We start from the raw sequence: 22565 nt of genomic DNA, 5'->3' as shown, positions 1-22565 counted from the left end.
TTGACAGTCTCCACCTTGTGTTCATAAATCATTATTGCAGCTATTACAAAACATGCACAGGCAATTGAGCTCTGTTTTCCTTTCTTTCTTAGCCAGTAGATGCTGCTTAGAGTTTTAGTGTTTAGGGAAAACACTAAACAATAAAAGAAAGCGAGATACTAAGGCGATGGATGATTATGATCAGTGTAATATCAGATTAAATAGAAAAACACACATGACTTGAGGTTATTGTAATCTGAAAATGACAAAAATGTCCCTGTGTTGGGGCAAAAAATGCCCCTTCAGTTAATTGTTTTTTTATTTGTAACATCTGATATAGTTATTAACTTTCTATTGTAGTCCTAGTTGTATGTATTTTTGCATTAAATATGAGTTGATATTAATTAAATTTTAAGGGTAAGAAGTAATAAATTCTCAAACTTGAGAGTTTTTTTTAATGAATTACAGTATGAAATTAAAGTATTTGACATAAACGGATGAGACACAGTTTTTGTTTTAAATGGTTCGGAAAAAATGGCCCTTATAAAGTTAAAACATCCCCTTGAAAATCAAATCCAGGTGGCAAAATTTGCCCCATAATGTAAAATGTAATTTCTGACACTGCTGGGCACACACATTTGTGTAAGTTTTTACAGACCAGGGGTCGTAATACAGAAACGTATTATCTGAAGTCTATGATCTGATAACTTAAATAGAGCATACTGTATACTGTATAGATCCTAAAAAATGCTAACAGATAATAGTTACTAACAGATAAGTTAGGATTCAAATGATAGGACATTTGTGTAACATGGCACTTGTTGCCTACAGTTCAGGGACCGGATTCTCTTAAGAAAAAGTATTTTCAGTAATTTAGAAAATTTGAACCAGTAGTAGTTAAGAAGTATTTTATTCTTAAGAATGTTTTGTAAATCTAGCCCCAGTTTATTCCTGAAAACCTCAAGAAAAGCAAACGCACACACACTTGCACTCATACACCAGCTGTTTGGAGGTCAAGTTAACCTACTTACAAGTTGTATGATATGTATGTGTGTCTAATAGTGTGTCCTATAAAAGCAGGAGTGTGTGTTTGTCCTAAAAAAGTTAGGTGTGTGTTTTCTCCAGAGATATCCTGTCTGCTACATGGCTATTTATAGCTACTCTCGCAAGAGATGAACACAGAGAATATTTTGGTCTATGTTTTAGACTTGATTGGCCTCAAATGCACAAGTCTTAAATGCACTCTCTCTGTGTGTGAGAGTCGTGTGTGACAGAGCCGTGTGCTTTATTTTGCAGGTTTGTTCATTTTTTACTTTTTTCAGTACATTTTCCCCCTGTGGGATTGTTGCCTCTCTCCTCGAGAAGGAGCAAGTTGGCTGCAATAGCACAGATATTACAAAGTGGAGATGCTCTCTATTAGCTGTCAGCATGCTGTTCTTTGTACTTCCGAAGGAGATCTTTGCATGTTTGAAAACTGGAGATTGGTTGCTATCTCTAATAAAAAGGCCAACTAGACCAGAATGAATTTCCATGTGGTTCCAGGCTGAGTTATAGTCAGCCTGAATTAATGAAAATTGCGTGACTGTGGCAACATTTTTGCAAAATAATATTGCATGGTTCCTTACAAGTATCGCAGCAGTTCAGAGGTGAATTGTCCATCTCGAGCGAGTTACATTTTCTCCCAGGTTTTTAATTTTAATCCTCTTTCAAGTTTTACATCTGCAAAACCTACCTCCCTACTCTAAACCTTATATCCAAACCTAACCAATAGTGTCATAAAAAGCAAATGTGAGATACAAAACCACAAAAGCTGAAGTAACTAAGTAAATTTGTGGTGCTTCTATGACACTTTCGGCTCACGTGTTGACTTGCGTGCTCTTCAAGACTTGTACCGTGGTCCTTTGCATCACAAGTGTAATGCTCTATCAGTTTAGCTACTGCGCAATTTGATCACGCCCGAACAAACTTGTAATTGTAAGTGGTTATGTATTGCAAACTTTAAAATGTATCTGCCTTAAAATTCATGCGCTACAGTTAAAGTGTTTAGATGCCATAAGATAACACTGTGTGAGGAACAGGGTGAAGAGAAATAGTTTTTGAACTGATCAGCTGTTTTACTCATGATTTTTGTGACGGGTAATAAAAGTAGTTTTTTTAGTGACTCTAGTGTTGATTTCACAAGTAGTGATGTGATACGTCCAACGAGCCATTTAAAAATATTTTTTCAAAAATATAGGTGTAGTAACGTGATTCTATGTGACCCATTTATTTATGGTGGTCAGTGCTGGTTTGGAGCTGGTCTAGCTGGTGGACCAGTATAAACCGTACTTGAAAAGTCAACATTTACTTTGCTGGTCTTTTCAGCTTTGATCATATGTACTAATAAATATATATATACCATATATAATTTATACCAGCTTAACCCCAAACAAATTTGAACTTAACCCTTGAACAATATAAAAATTGTTTTTAATAAAAAGTTTTATTGCTCCAAGTAGGCCCATTTATGATCATTTGTTTTAAATGAGACATATATTATACTATGGAGATTTGTAAAATATAAATGTTCAGTGGTGTAGGATTGGGCTTACATGTTTATGAGTCGGTCTTTTGGAAAGAAAAGATGGTTTGTTCCAGGGTGGTAGGTTCACCTGCATGATCATATGAACATTATCTTGATGCAGAAGCTGTCTAAAATATGCTGCCATATCCAGTATGGTATGAAGTACAGGATTTCTCCAAGTACAGGATTTGTGTAGATCCACTGCTGTACAAATCACTCACGAAGTTCCATTTTGGTTACAATGCTGATTATGTAGACGTGTATTAAGTAGACAGTGAGTCAGTTCCCATGTTTTTGAGATAAAGCCTGTTTGTAATGTCACTGAAAGGAATAACCTTGGAAAAGCTCACAACGTACTGTACCACCTTACTGCTCCACAAGCATGACAGACTTTTTCTTTTTTTTTTTTTTGAGAATGGAAATGACCTTGTCAGTGATTATTTAAAGAGCCCTTAATTTTCAGTGCAGTCTTTTCTACTTCGATTCCATGTTCTTCTCTTGTCAGGTCTAGATGGTAGCAGGACTCTCCAAGAGCAAAGGCCCCTGATGGTTTCTGTACAAAAGACTCATTAAGAGGAGAATATGATACCTTTAGTGGATAATTGGAGAAGGATATAACTGCAGGCCGAGCTCTAAAAATTGGAAGGAGCTCCAAACTGCCAACAAAGACATACACTCACCTCATCTGCCATTTTATTAGGTACACCTGTACATCAGCTTAACTTATTCATGCGATTATCGAATCAGCCAATCATGTGGCAGCAGTGTAATGTATAAAATAATGCAAATATGGGTCAGCAGCTTCAGTTAATGTTCACATCAACCATCAAAATGGGGAAAACATGTGATCTCAGTGATTTAGACCATGGCATGATTGTTGGTGCCAGACAGGCTGGTTTGAGTATTTCTGTAACTGCTGATCTCCTGGGATTTTCACGCGCAACAGTCACTAGAGTGTATAGACAATGATGCGAAAAACAGAAAACAACCAGTGAGCGGCAGTTCTGTGGATGAAAATGCCTTGTTGATGGTCAGACTGGTTTGAGCTGACAGAAAGGCTACGGTAACTCAGACAACCCCTCTGTACAATTGTAGTGAGCAGAATAGCATCTGGAAAGTACAACATGTCGAACCTTGAGGTGGATGGGATACAACAGCAGAAGACTACATCGGGTTCCACTTCTGTCAGCCAAGAACAGAAAACTGAGGCTGCAGTGGGCCTAAAGGGTAGGAAGTGGGTCTTCTTGGAACAATAAAGGCTAGGAAGATCCAACATTATAAACATCACTGACGAGGAAAAGGCTAGAAAACATAATGTATGCCATTACTGTAGCATCACCAACTTAGTAACAGGTATGATTTGAAAGAAATGTAATAGATACTTATTAAAAAGGGAAGGGGGTGTCTTCTTAGTTTTTATAATAACATAGCCAGTTTAATTGTAGATTTTAAATGTGTTTAGGCTACTGTTTGTTTTCATAACAAAATGCTATAGTTTGTTTTATAGAAACTAGTTACTTAGACCTACTCAGTGACGAGCCAACCATGGACCTAACTATGATTTCATTATTTAAAATTAAAAAAGTAAAATCAAGGGCTTTAAAGGCTGGACCTCTATGTATTATAAACCAATCTTATCAGTTTTTCACTTGTATAAAATCTGTTCTATTCTAATACTTTCGTGGGGGGGGGGGGGGATATCTGGTTTTGTTTGCCTCCAGATATTTCAAGAGATGACATAAATCAAAATTTTAAACATAAAAATCCAATATTTCCATTTGAAAAATGGTGCCAACTCACTAAAATTACATGGTCAATCATTCTAAAATGTTCATTTAGTGTATAGTTATTTACATTTAAATTTGTTTTCCAAGTAAATTTGTTCTCTTTTTGAATGTGCAGTCATGATTATGTTCACGTTTATGAATAATGATAAATGTTATTGCGATAAGATATGGGGCCCAGAGTGCAAAATTGTCAGGCGGCCCAAAAATCATAATGGCGCCCCTGTTCATCATAATCTTATGATGTGTTTCCAGTTTAATTGTATCTGACTCGATTATGTTATAAATATAATTAACACTTTATTGACATATCAGAATAAATTAGCAAAAACTTACAAGTGTTTTATCCCTGCTCTCCCTCTTTGTCACTGAATGATTGGGCAAAATTAAGATTGAAAGATATAACTTTATTGAAAAAAAAAAAAAAACATTTTGGCTGAGTAAACAGCAGTATCACTATATCAAGATTTATAACTGGGAACAAAAGTTTTGAAGACTCTTTCTGCATCCCACAGCGCAGCACACTGAAGTTTTATATGGAGTTTTGGTGACAAACATGACAGTGTAGTCATACAGTGACATCACATGAAACACTGCAGTACAAAAGCCTGAAACCACATATTTTTTTCATTTCAAATTATTTTTTCAGCATAGAACTTTAAGTGAAAAGTTGAATTGAAGAATTCTTTAGTATGTGGTATTTTGCTTACTTTTGCTTTGATGACAACATGCCCTTGAGCTGGCATGGACTTCACAAGTTTGTGCAAAACCTGATGATCCATGTTATCCCAGCATGATTTGACAATGTTCCAAAGAGCATCTTGTGTGCAAAGAAATGCAACCTTTTGTACAAAGGAGTTAACCCTTTAAAACTTAACATATGAAATATTAGTCAGAAAGTTCTATTTGTTTTTGAACCTATAGACAAAGTAAAAAATAATGTATTTATTTATTTATTTTTTGGTATCATATTTGATAAATCAGACTTTAAAGGTCATTATCCTCCTGAGACCCAGCAATGTATTTTGATAGAGGACTTTTATTTACGTTTTTTTTTTTCTTTTTGCACATATATACAGTGCATCCGGAAAGTATTCACAGCACTTCACTTTTTCCACATTTTGTTATGTTACAGCCTTATTCCAAAATGGATTAAATTAATTATTTTCCTCAAAATTCTACAAACAATACCCCATAATGACAACTTGAAAGAAATTTGTATGAAATCTTTGCAAATTTATTAAAAATAAAAAACGAATAAAATCGCATGTACATAAGTATTCACAGCCTTTGCCATGACACTAAAAATTGAGCTCAGGTGCATCCTGTTTCCACTGATCATCCTTGAGATGTTTCTACAACTTGATTGGAGTCCACCTGTGGTAAATTCAGTTGATTGGACATGATTTAGAAAGGCATACACCTGTCTATTTAAGGTCCCACAGTTAACAGTGCATGTCAGAGCACAAACCAAGCCATGAAGTCCAAGGAGTTGTTTGTAGACCTCCGAAACAGGATTGTATCGAGGCACAGATCTGGGGAAGGGTACAGAAACATTTCTGCAGCATTGAAGGTCCCAATGAACACAGTAGCCTCCATCATCCTTAAATGGAAGAAGTTTGGAACCACCAGGACTCTTACTAGAGCTGGCGCCCGGCCAAACTGAGCGATCGGGGGAGAAGGGCCTTAGTCAGGGAGGTGACCAAGAACCCGATAGTCACTCTGACAGAGCTCCAGCATTTCTCTGTGGAGAGAGGAGAACCTTCCAGAAGAACAACCATCTCTGCAGCACTCCACCAATCAGGCCTGTATGGTAGAGTGGCCAGACGGAAGCCACTCCTCAGTAAAAGGCACATGACAGCCCGCCTGGAGTTTGCCAAAAGGCACCTGAAGGACTCTTAGACCATGAGAAACAAAGATTGAACTCTTTGGCCTGAATGGCAAGCGACATGTCTGGAGGAAACCAGGCACTGCTCATCACTTGGCCAATACCTTCCCTTCATGAAGCATGGTGGTGGCAGCATCATGCTGTGGGGATGTTTTTCAGCGGCAGGAACTGGGAGACTAGTCAGGATCGAGGGAAAGATGAATGTAGCATCCTTGATGAAAACCTGCTCCAGAGCGCTCTGGACCTCAGACTGGGGCGAAGGTTCATCTTCCAACAGGACAACGACCCTAAGCACACAGCCAAGATAACAAAGGAGTGGCTATGGGACAACTCTGTGAATGTCCTTGAGTGGCCCAGCCAGAGCCCAGACTTGAACCCAATTGAACATCTCTGGAGAGATCTGAACATGGCTGTGCACCGACGCTCACCATCCAACCAGATGGAGCTTGAGAGGTCCTGCAAAGAAGAATGGGAGAAACTGCCCAAAAATAGGTGTGCCAAGCTTGAAACATCATACTCAAAAAGACTTGAGGCTGTAATTGGTGCCAAAGGTGCTTCAACAAAGTATTGAGCAAAGGCTGTGAATACTTATGTACATGTGATTTATTTTTTTTATTTATTTTTTTTTTTCGTTTTTTTTTTTTTTATAAATTTGCAAAGTTTGCAAAAACAAACTTCTTTCATGTTGTCATTATGGAAAATAATGAATTTAATCCATTTTGGAATAAGGCTGTAACATAACAAAATGTGGAAAAAGTGAAGCGCTGTGAATACTTTCTGGATGCACTGTACACCACAGTAGTAAATCATAGGGACTCCCTGGGCTTTTCAGCGATTGGCCATGACAACTTCCTCTCTTTGATCTATAGAAACCAAATTCTGCACATCAAATAAAATATTAAAATAATTTTTTTACATATGCATTTTATGAACCAAAATGTATTGATGTTTAGAAAAAAATAATTGTAAAACTTTTTTTTCTTTTTGCTAGTAAGATGACATCGTAAAAGCTTGCAATGTAAAACAATGAGATATTATGACCATAAATAAAAATACATAGAAATATACGTTTCTACTTTAAATATGTGTTGTAAAAATTATATGTCAGTATTTTCAAAGCTCTGTTTTTTTTATTGTGGTGGGCATAAATGTAATGTAATGGTGATAGAGAGATATACCTCAAAAGCCTGTTGTATCATATTTTTTATAAATGCATTTCAACATGACTTTTCTAAAAAAAAAATTAAAAAAAAACATTTTTATCCAAGCACAAGTTGATTAAATTCAGCAAATATTCATTTGAAACATCAGTAACAATATAAACATTACTGTTACTTTTAGTTTATCAAAATCAGCAAAGATTTCACAGCAGAAAAACATGTGCATCATAGTACGAAGGCGGTAATTTTGAAAATGATATTTCAAGGTCTTCTACTTCCAGAAGAGCACGGAATCTTAAGCAGGCAGTAGATATTTAGTACACTGCATACAACAGGTTTTTCACCAAAGTATTCATCATGTTGATGATGTTGAGGCTTTAGAAAGTCATGTTTCAAATATGATACGCACAGTTTAATAGGGTTAACAAGGTGAATGTCACAAATTTGCTTTTTTGATTAGTGACTTAGAAATAGTGCAGAATCTTGCATACAGTATCTCATGTTTATTTTACATCATAACATTTCTTAGTTAAAAAAAAAAAAAATGAAAAATTTAATCATAAAACGTTTTGTTTGCTTCCAGGTTTAAATTAGATTTTGAATCCCAGATTTTCATTGTGGTCTCAGACACATGGATCCTTCTGTGGAGTGATGTCCATGTTGTGCGGCACCTGAAACAACATGTCCTGTTTTATTCAGCATTCTCATTTACATCATTTATATTTTGTTGAATTTGGCTTGAAGGTCACAGGCAGGTTTAACTAGGCACTGTTTATTTACGCTCCAAACTATTCCGTCAAACACAAGCAGAATGTAGTGGAACATATTTCTCTCGATCTGTTAATCTCACTATTTATTTTCTCTCTTTCTCTCTCTTTCTCAGCGTTCCAAAATAGCTGTCTATGAGAAGATGTGGTCTTATATGAAGTCTGCTGAGCCATCTGTGTTTGTGAAAACGACCCCTGATGGAGTGGCTCGTGTGCGCAAGTCTAAGGGAAAGTTTGCCTTCCTGCTCGAGTCTACAATGAATGAATACATCGAGCAGAGAAAGCCGTGCGACACAATGAAGGTGGGAGGGAACCTGGACTCAAAGGGCTACGGCGTGGCCACACCCAAAGGGTCGGCATTAAGGTGGGTGGAATAATATAACAATTTCCTCTGTTGTTATAGTATTCCACCTACCCTGATTCCACCATCTCTCTCTCTCTCTCTCTCTCTCTCTCTCTCTCTCATGTTTTTTCACCCTACTCAACCTTCTTTCACTCTACCATCAACAAAACCTTTTCTTTCTTTTTTTGTTTTTCACTCTGTCTCTCTCTTTATTGCTGTTCATGTTAAGGTAACTGCATCTTGTATGTTCAGTCTCATTTGTATGTATGTTGTGTTAATGTTTTTATTGTGTTTCTCTCTACAGAAATGTCACTTTACCTGTTAATTTACAGTTGATGCCTGTTGCTGTTGATTTCCTCACCCTTTTTCTTGTCCTACTCTTCCTCTTTTGTCTTCTCTTCTCTGTCCCTTGCTCTTTGCTGTGATTGCACTTACGTAATATTTGTATGGTTGAATTGGTTTTATTCTCTGCACTGGCGCTGTAGCCTGCTGCCATGCATGTCATGCTATAAGATGTCTCTTCTCCACTTAACAATGAACTATCCAGCATCTTTCCTCCTCACTCACCAACAATGTGTCTATTTTTCTACCTCTCCTCTCTCTCTTTCTCTCTTTTCCTCTGTATTCAGCACCACATGCACCTCACTTGCACACACGCTTCTGTCTGTACCCAGTAGCTTACGCAATTAACTAATCAAACAGCCTAACCGCTTCAGCAGTTAACTAATCAAATATCCCGACCACTTCACCAGTTAACCGGTCTCTCCTCTTGTATTTACCCCTAACAAAAGCAACTGTTAGTTGCTGCAGTTTGTTAATCTAATCATTATTAGATTTCTCACGAACCTGTCCCTTTTCTTACGAGCTATGTTTTTTCGTTTGAAGAAGCGCTGTAAACCTGGCGGTGTTAAAGCTGAATGAGCAGGGCCTGCTGGACAAGCTGAAAAATAAATGGTGGTACGACAAGGGAGAGTGCGGCAGCGGGGGAGGTGACTCGAAGGTCAGCCTCAATCTCATCCAAACAACCATATCAACTAGCTACGAGTAATCGGCAAGGTTTTGACCTATGACCTCCGGCAACAGTAACGTGACCCTCAGCAAACTGAGCCTAATGACCTAGGGACATAGCCCATTAGCACTACCAACTTTAGTTGCTGTCTCTGTTTTGGAAGCTTATGTAATCAGGCAAACTGTGATCAGTCGTGACCATTTACTTGGCTAATGGAGGAAAGGAAGCAGAGTAGGAGAGGAATATAGATTGGGTAGGTGGATGTGTGGAGTCAAGGTCACCGGGAGTACATCTTTTTAGGATGGTTAGTCTATTGTATTTGCCTTGCAGGTTTGTTTGTGTGGGAAACAGGCAGCTTGTTTTATCTGGAATAGTGGAGTGCTCAGTGGCTGTTCACTGATCTGAAATGTTTTATGTTATTTGTGTACACCAGGGCTCCAAGATTTAATGGACCATCAACTGAAAACAAACAGAAATGTGATGCACAGTGATCCCACAGACAAAAACATAGTGGACAGTGCACAATAGAACAAATCAGAAAATACAATACAAGACAGGTGCTTTGCATTTTCTAAGACCGATGTTTGGCAAGGGTATCTGAAGGTCTCTGATGCACAATTAGTGTGTAGTTTTGGCTTATGTGCTGTTGCATATGCTTGTGTATATGTCGTTTATGTGTAATGGTGAGAAGATATTTTTGCATCTCCATGGAAATAAAACTGATCATAGTAACATCTAAGATAAAACTGATGGTGTTGTTTTCCACCGGTAATTTCACAGATGAGATGCCATCGTCTTTGGTCAACACATACTGTAACTGCCTACAAAATATGTTTAAATCCATCTGCCGGTGCCTGCTCTCCATGCAGAATATTCCCTGAACTGGCCCTTGTAGCTCTGATTTGAGGCCACATCCACACTAATACATTATAGTTTGAAAACATATTTTTCTCTAAACTTTGGAATTCTGTCAACACTGAGACAACGTTTATGACATCGAAACCTGAGCTTTTCAAAAACACTCTCCCAAGTGGATACATTTGAAAATGCCATCTTTGCATTGTAGTGTGGACAGGGAAAATGGAAATATCTGAAAACAATGATGTATTTGTTGTCATGTGATGCAGTCATGTGATCCATTCAACCCAAAACAATCAAGATGGCAGCCCATGTTGTAGCGATGTTGTTGTGCCTGTTATTCACTTTGATAGTGTTGTTAAAGATAAATGTTACTTTGTACATCCTTCACAATGTATTACTTCAAAGGCAATGGGAAGTTTACTCGGAACTGCTGTCCGGTGACGGAACGCAAGGACAATTGCTTTTCAGACCGTACATGGAACAGCGATTTTTCGCATGTGCAGTAAGGGTATTTAATAGTTTTCATAAATTTTAGTGTGGACGAGCAACTTTTGGAAAACGCTTGAAAATGGCAGTGTGGACAGAGAGCGTTTCGAAAACAAAAACGCCTTATGTGGACGTAGCCTAAAACATCAAAGGTAAACGTGAGAATTCTAATTAACAATGCCCACAATTGGAATCCTTCAGTTCCTCACAAAAAAGATAACTGGAGCACAAAGATGGAGAATGATCTGGTGACATATTTTAGACTCACAAAACACACATTCATCTATATATGAATGCACAGACACACAAGACATCACAAACAACCACAAAATTGATCAGAATCCTTCATACATTATATCTGCAGTCACAAAACACATACACTCTTCTCTATTAATTGATGGCCACATTTCTTCAGCCCATGCCTGCAGTATGGTCACCCTGTGTTCAGCCTATCATTAGGGCAAGGCAGCCCCTCTTAATCCTGATTGGTCCTCAAATATGAGTTCTCTACAGTAATTGGCTCTCACTCACAAGTAACACCTAAGCTCTAAGCTCAAAATTGCCGCCTAGTCCCTACATTGATAAGTTGAGCATTTTGGGTAGAGGGTGTCTAGTCTGTTATGACATCACAACTGCATGTGTCTCATTTATTGACCTGAATCTGATCCCAAATGCATGAATGGAGTAATTCAGCAAACCCGGCAAATATACCATACAATTAGCACACACTTCAAAATACACTAGAAAACACCTACATACTGGCTGCATACAGCTTCACATAGCAAACATAAAGGAATAGTAGACCAAACTCAAAGTGAAAATCCACCTATAGGGTGAGATCATAAACGTTGGGATGCAGGAATCAAGGCCCCCGTTCTATGTAAGTGGATTACTGAGTTAGCTGTATTTAATTGTTGACGATTTGACACAGTCCTGGATTTTGAGTTCCTCAAAGCTCATCTCAGAGTTGTTGTCAATGCAGCAGTTTTGTAAGCTTAAACCTACTTGGGAGCAGATTTATTTAATGTAAACAGGATTAGTTCACAGCTTTTTAAATGAAGGTGATCCACGGAGTCTTCCCCAACATTGGCAGCTCCATTCATATCAAATTTAATTTTAAAGCAAAGTTCAAAGAACAGAGACTAAGAAGATGTTAACTTCATTATTTTACATAATGAAAATCTGAAAAACTATATTTGTACATAGCCATGTGTTGAACACATGTAAGTGGCATGAACAAATTAAAAAAATCTATTTGGATGGATTTTCACCCTGGCAAGTTTGCATATTAAATGTGCGCTCAGTAAAACGAGCAGTATTTGTTTAAAATATAATATTAATGGTGTACATATATAATTTTTTTTTTTTAAGGTAACCCCTGTTATTTGACATTTTCGTTTCACTTTTGGAATAAATTAATCATGGCTCATGGCGAATAGCACATTTCTACAATGGCATCAATGTCAGTATGAGGCCACATTCACACTTATCTGTTTAAGCTTAAAAACTCCGTTTTCAGTTTCCTAACGTAACCGTTTTTCAAAGTATTTTGTATTGAAAGGGCATTTTTTAAAGGTCTCCGTTTTCTGTGGAGAAAGTAGTGTGAATGAGAGGTGAAAGCGTAGCAAAATCAACGCATTTACAAAAGAAAACATATTAGTGTGAATGTAGCCTAAGACAACTGCCATACTGCCAAAAACTTACTGAATGCACCTTTAATATAAATAAATAAAGTTAAATGTGCCCAAGCACATCCATGGATTCATTCCTCCATAAACAGATCTCTTTCTTTCAAGGTAATATTTACAAGGTTAAACCTTTCAAAGTCTGGTGGTCTCTTTTGAAGCTGGCTCGTGTTGAGGTGTTAAGTATGGTATATTAGCTTTGCTGTATTACAACTCTCATCATTTAGCAGAAGGAAAATAAATTGAGTTTCCCAGCAGTCCTGCTGATGACATACTAACATCTTACAAACCAAAATGCCATGCAGGAATATAACATCATCAATGAGAAATGCTATTTGCTGTCAGGAAGGTTTAAGCTGTTATGCTCTCTGTCATCCTATAGGCAAATGAAAATGTCTTTTTATAGTATGCATTATGCAGATACTGTATCTGCAGATTAATTTTAATAGCTGTAAACCATCTTAACATTCTTGAGAATTTGGTGTTTTCGTTTGTAAGATGTTTGGCTTCAGCTCTCACCAACCAGACTGGTCCTCCCTCTGACTGCTGGGTCCTGTTTGTCTGTTAGACGAGTATAAGGGTTTTTTTTTTTCCTCTCCTGATGGATCCAGCTTGCTGAATACTGGGTTATAAAAGCTACACTTCAACCACAATGACAATAACAAAACTCATCTTTTCAATGCTCTTTGTAATTATGCTCTGTTTGGCTGTGTAACCATGGTTACTCTCTCTGCCTCTGTTGGATCAGTGAGTGCCGATTACTCAAAGCGATTACAGTAGGTAGCACTGCCAGGTCAAAAGTTGAAGGTAACACTGAGGCTAGTCCTGCCTGCCTTTCCTCTCTCTCTCTCTCTCTCTCTCTCGCTCTCTCGCTCTCCGACTTTCTCTCTCTTTCTTTTTATCTCGCTCTCTACGATATCAACAGCAAAAGGCTAGGTGTCCTACAGTATCGCTTTGGTTAACAGATATTCGGTAGGTTTAAGTTTTAATAACATAAAATAACAATGGTGCCATGTTATTTATGTTATTTCCCCTCGTGAAGAACTCCTGTAAACCTTGCAGTGTTGAAACTCAGTGAACAAGGCATCTTAGACAAGCTGAAAAACAAGTGGTGGTACGATAAGGGTGAATGTGGAACCAAAGACTCTGGGAGTAAGGTTAGTCTGCTCACTTATTTACTTCATCTTCATAGTCTACAAACAACATAATGAAAATAGACTCTTGTAAATCCAGCCCAGAGCCCCAGTATTATTTGCTGGTGTTGATGGATTTGCTTCCAGCTGGATTTAGTTCATTCCGGCCCCTTGCTCTTTATATTTGCAATCACAGTACATCATAAATCACAAAATCAAAACAGCATGAGACAACAAGGCAAGACTCACCCACTCAGTCCTATATTGCATATTTGCTAAGCAATTATGAGAGTTCAGAACCACACATTCAAGCAATTCATCATTTTAATGATGTAGTAATTAAGCATTACATCAAGGTATTTTGTAGTAAGAATTCATAACAGTAATTTAGCAATGCATTAGATTTATTCATTAGATTTTGCTCTTCTGCTGTTGTGACATGGCCTCATTCTCATTGTTTTTAGTCTGTTTATTGATTCTTGTACAGTATATATTGTGTTTATCTAGGATAGACTAAAAAAACAAAAATTCTGCCCTCTCTCTGTATCTCAAAGTAACATCCATAGACTTTAAAGGTGCTTTAAGCTATTTTTTCTTGGAAAGGTATGCAAAAGAATTTCCTACTCCCTGAGAGATATTAAAGTGTTGTAAGATATCCCACCCCGTTTGGAGGTCTCCGGCCTGCAGATTTACCTACTTGAATTATTGAGACTTACTGCCATTTTTAAGTCATGTTGTTCATAACAGTTGTCAGTTGAGGGTGCTATTTTGCTGCTGTTGTTTTTATCAACCACTTCTGCATGATGACTGTCTCAATAAAGTTAATTTGGTATCTTTGGAGTGCGGGTTTTTGGAAATAGGGGGGCGTGGCTAATCCAACGGCTCAGTCTCATGGAAGTAGAACAGCTAAAATCGCTTACAGCACCTTTAAAATCATTAGAATGGAATTTAGTGAGAAGCACAATCACTCAAGGCATTTTTAATTGCTATGTCAAATATCAATACTGCTCATGAAGTTAGAAGTTAAAATGAAGTTTAAGTCTGAATTACATGGTGCCTCTTTTCTCAACACAAATGAAGATAGACCAAATCACAACAAGGCTTTTTTATATATATGAGACTTGGCGGAGGACAAGTCTCAGTTTCCTCCGCTTCTGAGACCGTCAATCCGTGCATCTTATCACATGGCTTGCTGTGCATGACACCGCAGAGACTCACAACATGTGGAGGCTCATGATACTCTCTGCGATCCACGCACAATTTACCACGCGCCCCATTGAGAGCGAGAACCACTTAATCATGACCACGAGGAGGCTACCCCATGTGACTCTACCCTCCCTAGAAACCGGGCCAATTTGGTTGCTTAGGAGACCTGGCTGAAGTCACTCAGCACACCCTGGATTCAAACTCGTGACTCCAGGGGTGGTAGTCAGCATCAATACTCGCTGAGCTACCCAGGTCCCCCTGAGACCAGTTTTCTTAAGAGTTCCATTTTTTTCAAAAACATTGTCGGTTAAGCCATTAACTGATTAGGCAGCAAGGCAACACTCTTTCGGATGCAGCCTATGTTTGCCTGGAGACACCAGTGAATGAGTATAAAAGGCAATTGTGTTATCACAATTCTCAATGTAATCCAGACTCATAAACAAGTTAATTAACTCTGAAAACATGTCCCATAAGCATATGCTCAACAGATCTGTTAACAAGCAATACTTCTGACAATATGGGCCCGTAACCATGGTAACCTTATTGGGAAAACGGGTCTCTAGCTTTGCATGCAAAACAGTAATGATGCACTTCCAGCCCTCTGTTGCTTTGGTGCCCTTAAACAGGTGTATATTGAAAATAGACAGTGTTTGTGCATAGAAGAGCGCTGGAAGACAGTAAGGCTGATAGTCACAGCAGCAGAACTGAGTCCTGTTGAGGCTTGTCTGTGTTTTGAGGTGTGGCGTTGGTCGCATGCAGGTGTCTGTTAATGAGTTTTGAAGGCTGTGAAGCTTGCAGAAGTAGTTCAGAGAGGGGAATTGCCATAGTAACATTAATATTCCTCCCCCTGATAAGGTGGCAGACCGAAGAAGCCAGAGGATCGGACTGTAGCTCTGTGATGGCAGCTTATTTATCATGTTACTGAACTGACTTAACTTCACCTCTAGAGGGGGCAACAAGCTCAGAGCTGGCTCTTAACTTGTGTGTTTGTGTGCGAGCGGGTGTGTACATACAATACTTAGCTATAGTTTGGGGACATTTTGGGATGTTCTCATTTGAAGAAAAAACAAAATTGTCCTGAAGTAAATAAAAACACACATTCTCGAAAAATGCTGAAAGTTTTCTTTTAGGGTGCAGGGTTTCTATACTTTTAAGTAGTTATAATTATCTTTATATAAAAACTATTAAAGGCTATAGTATGTCCCCATTTAGATAGTTTAGCACGTGTGTGTGTACGCGCGCGCGCGCGTATGTGCGTGCGTTCGTGCGTTCGTGCGTGTGTGTGTGTATTTGAAAGCAGTATTTTTCTGTCTTTGAAGGAATGAGTGGAGAGAGGGAATAACTTCATCCTCTCTTGAGCTGCCTAAGCTTTTAAACCATCGACTTTAACGTTTGACCTCTGGGCACACCTCATAATGATTTGATGCCCTTATGACCACCCTCTTCACATACCCCCTTTTATTGAGCTTATCATGTTTTACCTCTAGGTGAGTTGTGTATATGTGTGTAAAAGTGAGAAAGTGAGAATACGCTACTGTGTGTCTGTATGAATGAGTGGATGTTGGGTTGTGAAAGCATGCATGCATATATTTTAGCTACTCTTTAAGTCATTATATAGAGGTTTGGTGTGCATCTAAGTGAGGCTGTGTACTAATTGTCCCCCCCCCCCCCCATAGGATAAGACCAGTGCGCTGAGTCTCAGTAATGTGGCTGGTGTGTTCTATATCCTGGTGGGGGGTCTGGGACTGGCCATGACTGTGGCTCTGGTGGAGTTCTGCTATAAGTCGCACCAGGAGACCAAACGACTCAAACTTGCCAAAAATGCCCAGAACTTCAAACCAGCACCTCCACCTACTGCGCAGACTTTCACCACATACAGAGAAGGCTATAATGTCTACGGAACAGAGAGCGTCAAAATATAATGGTTTGTATAAGGCTATTTTATGCGTGTGTTTTTCAGTGTCTGTTAGAGTGTAGTAAGAGCCTGATCTCATGAAAATAATGTGACTGGCGACATTTTTGCAAAATGAGATTATGTGGTTTCTTATCCCTATCGTGGCAATTCCAAGGTGAATTGTCCACTGTGTGATGCTAAAAGCGAGTATAATTTTCTCCCAAACAGTTGAAGTTTTTAAGGTAAATGGTCTATCGAGTTTAAAATCAACAAAACCTACCTCCCTACCCTAAATTTTAAACCTAACTGATAGTGTCATAAAAACCGGCTGGTCTTGCAGGTTCACGCTTTACAACATCAGGAAAATCAGACATTTCCTGTTTGAATAGGCTGTGCGCTCCTGGTCCAAGCTTTAGTCATTTCAAGACTGGACTACTGCAGTGCTCTTTTGGCTGGCTTCCCAGCTAGCGCAATTAAGCAGCTAGTCCAGAACGCGATGGCACATCTGGTCTTCAATCAACCAGAGGTCTCACTTCACCCCCTATTGGTTTCACTCCAACTGAAGCTGCCCACATCAAATTCAAGGCTTTGACTTTGGCATTCAGGACAGACAATGGAACAACACCCTGTTACTTTGCTCTTAACTCACTCCTCCAGGTTATGTCCCCACTCGCTCTCTGCAGTAAATACACTAACGGTGCCTGGTGGTCCCATCGCAACGATGCACAAATCCATTTCACAGTCATTCATTTTCTCTGTTCCACTGTGGTGAAATAAGCTTCCAACATACACCAGATCTGCTGAAACCATCTCAAGATTTAAGAAACAGCTGAAAACACATCTCTTCTGTGAGCACTTAACCAGTCCACACTAATGGCACTTGCTATTTAATTATTTTAATTAAAAAAAACAACCTTTGCTTTGTTTTTCTCTTTCTTCTGCGCTAGCTTCTATACTACTCTAGCTACTCTTGTAACTTGGCAGTGTGTTACTGAAAATATTGTCAACTTTTGTAGGACTCTTTGTAGAAATTCTCATTTGTAAGTCACTTTGGATAAATGCATCTGCTAAATGACTTAGTGTAAATGTAATAAAAAGCAAATGTGACACGAAAAATGTAATTTCTGAAGCAACCACATATTTTTTCTCATGTCACTCACTTGTCGACTCGTGCTCAGCGGGACTTGTACCCCAGTCCTTTGCACTGCAAGTGTGGTGTGCTATCAGTTGAGCTACTGTGCGATTTGAATGTGCATGAACAAGCTTGTAAATAGTTATAAATGGATTGCCTAACAAGTCATGCGCTATTGTAAAAGTGTTTAGATGTCATACAATAGCAGGGCGAAAAGTATGTGTTTTTAAACTGATGTTTTGTGTGAGAGGGAATAAAAGTCTTTGTTGTAGCGCCTCTAGTGTTCATTTCACTAGGAGGAAACTGCCACGATGCATACAACGAGCCTCAAAACAATCATTTTGCAAAAATGTAGGTATAGTATAGTATAATATGTTTCTGTGAGATCAGTTTACAACTGGAGGATCTTCTGAGTGATGATGTCATAACTGATGATGTCAGAGTTGAGATTCAGTACTGAGAGAAGTAAAGTTTCCTCAGCTGTTAAAGCTGCTATAAGCAGTTCTTTCTTTTTTTTTAAATAGTTAGATGTCCTCAGAACTCACACTCTAACTGGCTCTAACAGCACAAGGCTCTGTAAATAACAAAAAAGAGTTTGAGTATGGCCCACACACGTTTAGGGCAGCATCCTGCTCACTGATTTAAAAGAACTCGATTCTGGGGATGTCACACCTATTGACTGTTTTAACCGAAATCTCACCCTCTTCTGCTGGAGGTCTGTCACACTTACCGATTAAGAATGAAAGAGGGGAGACAGACTAAACGAATGCTTCTGACATTTCTTTCTGATTCCCAGTCACGTATTGCATCGGCCCATTTTGACAGTAAATCGATGTAAAGCACAGAAACAAGAACAGGAGTACTGCGTGAACATAAACAATTGTAATAGACTGAATTAGAATGCAATTCATGGAGTAGAGCCTTGTGAATGTCTATTATGTGTAGGCAATTTGGCTCTTTGGGAATTGCTGTCGAAAGTATATGTTCATGCATAACTTCAGTGAGAAAACATTAAATAAACGCAGACTGTTCTGCTGTTGCTTTCATATTTTAAATCATTTGGCTATGTTTTGTTGGCTAAAATCGCTTACAGCAGCTTAAAGTGGTGCTATGAATCAGGAGCTCCAACTCTTTAAACATTCTGAATTTAGATCAGAGCTTTGTTGATTTGCCATTAGATTGTTAAATTGTTCTGTTTATTGTAAAGAGAGAGCTCCTTGCATGTCTCAGTTGGGTCAGGCTGCTGTTTTCTTTCTTATTCTCAGATTGGAAGCCTGTCATATGTGGCATGGGATAGATTCTCTTTGAGTCGACTGCGATACCCTTTAGAAAGTGGACACACCCATCCAAAACTCATCTCACTGGAACACTCTTCTACTCGACTCTGACCACAGCCTGAACCAATTGTCATGCGACAGACTATCGGATGGACCAACCACCTGCCACCCTCTCTCAGTGCCTTATTGAACCACTGACAAAACATCAAAAACAAGCAGGCCATCTCACCAAAGCCCTGGAGATGTCTTGCTGGGTGCTAAGTCTGAAATCATATTCATTATTCTTATTATGAGAGGGAAAGTCAGAGAGAGAGAGAGAGAGGGGTTTGATTTGGTTTATCTCACTCTAAGTGATGACAGTGTTTTCATGAGTGACAGTCAGCTTGTCTCCATGGCAACTCACACCAGAAGCAGTATCTGCAAAAAAACATTTTATGCAAACTGTAGAAAATATTTTTAAAGGAGTCTGTCTGTTCATTAATTTATTGTTCAAATCCATTGCAGATATCTGTTGGTTTAAAATGTTGTTCTGTGATTCTATGTCTTGAACATTATGTTGTAAGTAAGGTAAATAATAATTTTAGACACTTATGGCATCAGAGATCTAATGGTCAATAATGTTTCCTTTTCAAAATGTATAGGTTATTTAGAATTTTAGTTCATTGTGTGTTCATCTTGGTTTAGAGGGAATGTTGTAACCTCAGGCTGTGCATGAGTGTGTGTGCGTATATATGTATGTGTGTTTTGCGATCTGTAATCTAAACCCAACAAGGGTGTAAATTTACTTGGCATATTGCTTTATTAACAAACAAATATAACAGCACATACATTAATCATCTTTAACAGGTTAAAAAACATCAGAGTCAAGAGAGACTTCCCCCCCATTTAGATCAGTTAGTTTTTCAGTCAAGCTTAGGAAAAGTATAAATTAAAAGTTTAATAGTTTGTAATCATTTTTTTTTATTTTCATTTAAAATACTTTAATAAAAAAATTGGATTGTCACCGAGATAAATTATGATCTCTGTTATCATACCGACAGACAGAGAAAACACTTGGATCTTTGGTTTTATAAATCTGCCACTTTGTTTAAATTGTTTACACTTTAGATGGTACATGCATTTTTATTTAGAAAATTTTATATAAATTATTTGTTTTATTTATAATGAAAATTGCATGTAGTTATATAAACAGCTTTCCCCTCAATATAGCCTCTTTTTGCCACCCCTCTGACCAGCCCTGCTTCACCCCTCCTCCCCTGACCCGCCCCTCTGCTCCTCCTCCATCCCCCTGTTTAATTAAAAGTAGTAAAATAAAAAAAGAATAGAAAACTACAAAATGATTGAGATCCATCTCAAGGTCAGCAATCTCTCCCCCTGCATGACTGCATCCAGCTCTTGAACAGTTGAGTATATTTGTTAAATAAAGACAGATTTAAGACAAATCTCTGCTGGTTGATGTGTGATTTCAGTTTCAATGCATGTCTGTACTACATATAGTATTTAGTAGCAGCTGTGCCTTACACCAAGAAGAGATCCCCTGCTTCCTCAACAGGTCCCTTTCAGCCAATTAAATCCAGCTGCTGAGATGCTCCGATTATTCCTTAAAGGTGCACTCCGTTTTTTTCCTCATTAAAAAAGTTTTACTCCTAAAAAAAAAAAAAAAAAAACGAATTGTAATTTTGAAACTTGTATAAAATCATGTATTAGTAACATTATAATAGCTGTTTTATTCCACATGGAGAGGGTACTCTCATGGGGGCTGCCTTTTTAGGATCACATGATCAGCAAAAAACTACCCGCTCTGTTATTAAACACTTTTACTCATAGATTAAATTTATCATGGCTCACTGTGAATAGTGAATTTCTACAATGGCATTAGTAACTGAAAGCTATTGTGCTTGAATGATGCTGCAGCCATGTGTCACTTTAAGTCTAAGACAACATAAATAAAGTGACTATTTGTACTAGGTGTAATTAGCACCTGCCACATAGCACAGCTACTTCCAGTCAATAGTTTGGTGGAAACACAGAAACTGAAGACAAACTGCAATCCCAATGCAATGCCGTAGTGTGTTAAGATGATGTAGATGTGCTTTTTTCGTGCAGGCGACCTGGGTTCAATTCCACTTTTTCCCATCCTGTTTCCTGTCTTTACTCCTAATATTTCCTTTTAATACTACTTATAATAATAAATAAAAATAAATATAAAGGTTGATTTCCTCGCAGTGATTTGGACACTGTGAAGGTCAGGAGTTGAGAGAAAGTTTTAATTTGGGCAGTGGCACAGCCAAATTAGACCCAGGCCCACCCAGAATATTAGAGATTATTCTATGAAATTTATAAAAGTTTAAAAATTTATACATTCAAATTTCTGAAAGTGTGAAAGAACTGTTAGAATGTGCCACATCTCTGGTGTTAAAAATTTGTTTAAAAAAAATAAAATAAATAAGGGTAAAAACTTGGCCCATCCATTTTTATTGAGGCCCACCCAAAAGTAATTTCCTGGCTACACCCTTGAATCTGGGTAAAATTTACCATGGGTTTACTATAGTAATATTATAGAAACCAAGTTTTTTGGCAGAAGCCATAGTTTTAATGCAGTTAACCATTGTGTTACTACAGTAATATTGTGTTAATATAGTAACCATGTTTAATTTTGTGGTTACTATGATTTTACTACAAAATACCGTGGTGATGCTATGGTGACTGTAGTTAAACCATGGTTAATTTTTGTAAGGTAGGGTTAGGTTTAGGGATAGGGGTTGGTGTAGGGAAACTGTGGAACTCTAAATAAACAATAAACACACTGCAGTGATGCCCATATATATATATATTATTTATAGTATTTTATATAGTATATAAAACTATTTGCACATAGTGCAAAGAAGATTATTTTTGTTGCTATTTACACTTGGTGTAAATAGCATCTAAGTGCAAATAGCATCTGCCTTAAAAATGTTTTACTGAGTTGACCTTTAATCCAGATAGGCCTCCTCTCACAAGTGGTAAGGTGTGAATAAATACATCCTTGAATGTTTTAATGTCAAGCTATTTTTGTTTATTTCACTTCGATATTTCAGGCTCCTGTTTTACCACTATTATAATAAATCTGTCACATTAAGTCATCCTTTAGCAGGTCTGACAGCTACACAGCTGGAGCTCTGCTCAGCTGATTGACATGTTCCACTAACAAAAAAACTACCACGAGATCATGTCAGATAACTCAGCATTGTAGATTAGTATTTCCACAGCAAAATAAAAAGATGATAATATTTCTAATAAATCACTTACAAAAAGCACGCATCTCAATTGCAATACATGCCACCTGCCGAGCAAATATGCACCTGCTGTGCATGTAAATATTGCGCTGCAGCAGCTGACAGTTAAACAGATTCTTA

The 22565-nt window shown here is 38.0% G+C and overlaps 1 protein-coding gene across 4 annotated transcripts in view; it reads left to right on the top strand.

The window, feature by feature from the left end:
* The window catches only part of gria3a (glutamate receptor, ionotropic, AMPA 3a), an 81904-nt gene extending 61305 nt beyond the window's left edge, over nucleotides 1–20599 (top strand). The window contains exons 13-16 of one of the 4 annotated variants that reach the window (XM_051674570.1): nucleotides 8258–8505; nucleotides 13568–13682; nucleotides 16541–16788; nucleotides 19156–20599. In XM_051674570.1, coding sequence (XP_051530530.1) covers nucleotides 8258–8505; nucleotides 13568–13682; nucleotides 16541–16786 — 609 coding nt within the window. In that variant the 3' untranslated portion in view covers nucleotides 16787–16788; nucleotides 19156–20599. The other 3 variants (XM_051674560.1, XM_051674587.1, XM_051674579.1) reach the window with 3 other exon arrangements.
* Nucleotides 20600–22565: the final 1966 nt, after the last annotated feature.

This window comes from Myxocyprinus asiaticus, chromosome 3 (assembly GCF_019703515.2).
Source record: "Myxocyprinus asiaticus isolate MX2 ecotype Aquarium Trade chromosome 3, UBuf_Myxa_2, whole genome shotgun sequence".
Classification (NCBI taxonomy): Eukaryota; Metazoa; Chordata; class Actinopteri; order Cypriniformes; family Catostomidae; genus Myxocyprinus; species Myxocyprinus asiaticus.
The sequence above is the reverse complement of the archived record's forward strand: the minus strand, read 5'-3'. Positions and strand labels throughout refer to the sequence as shown.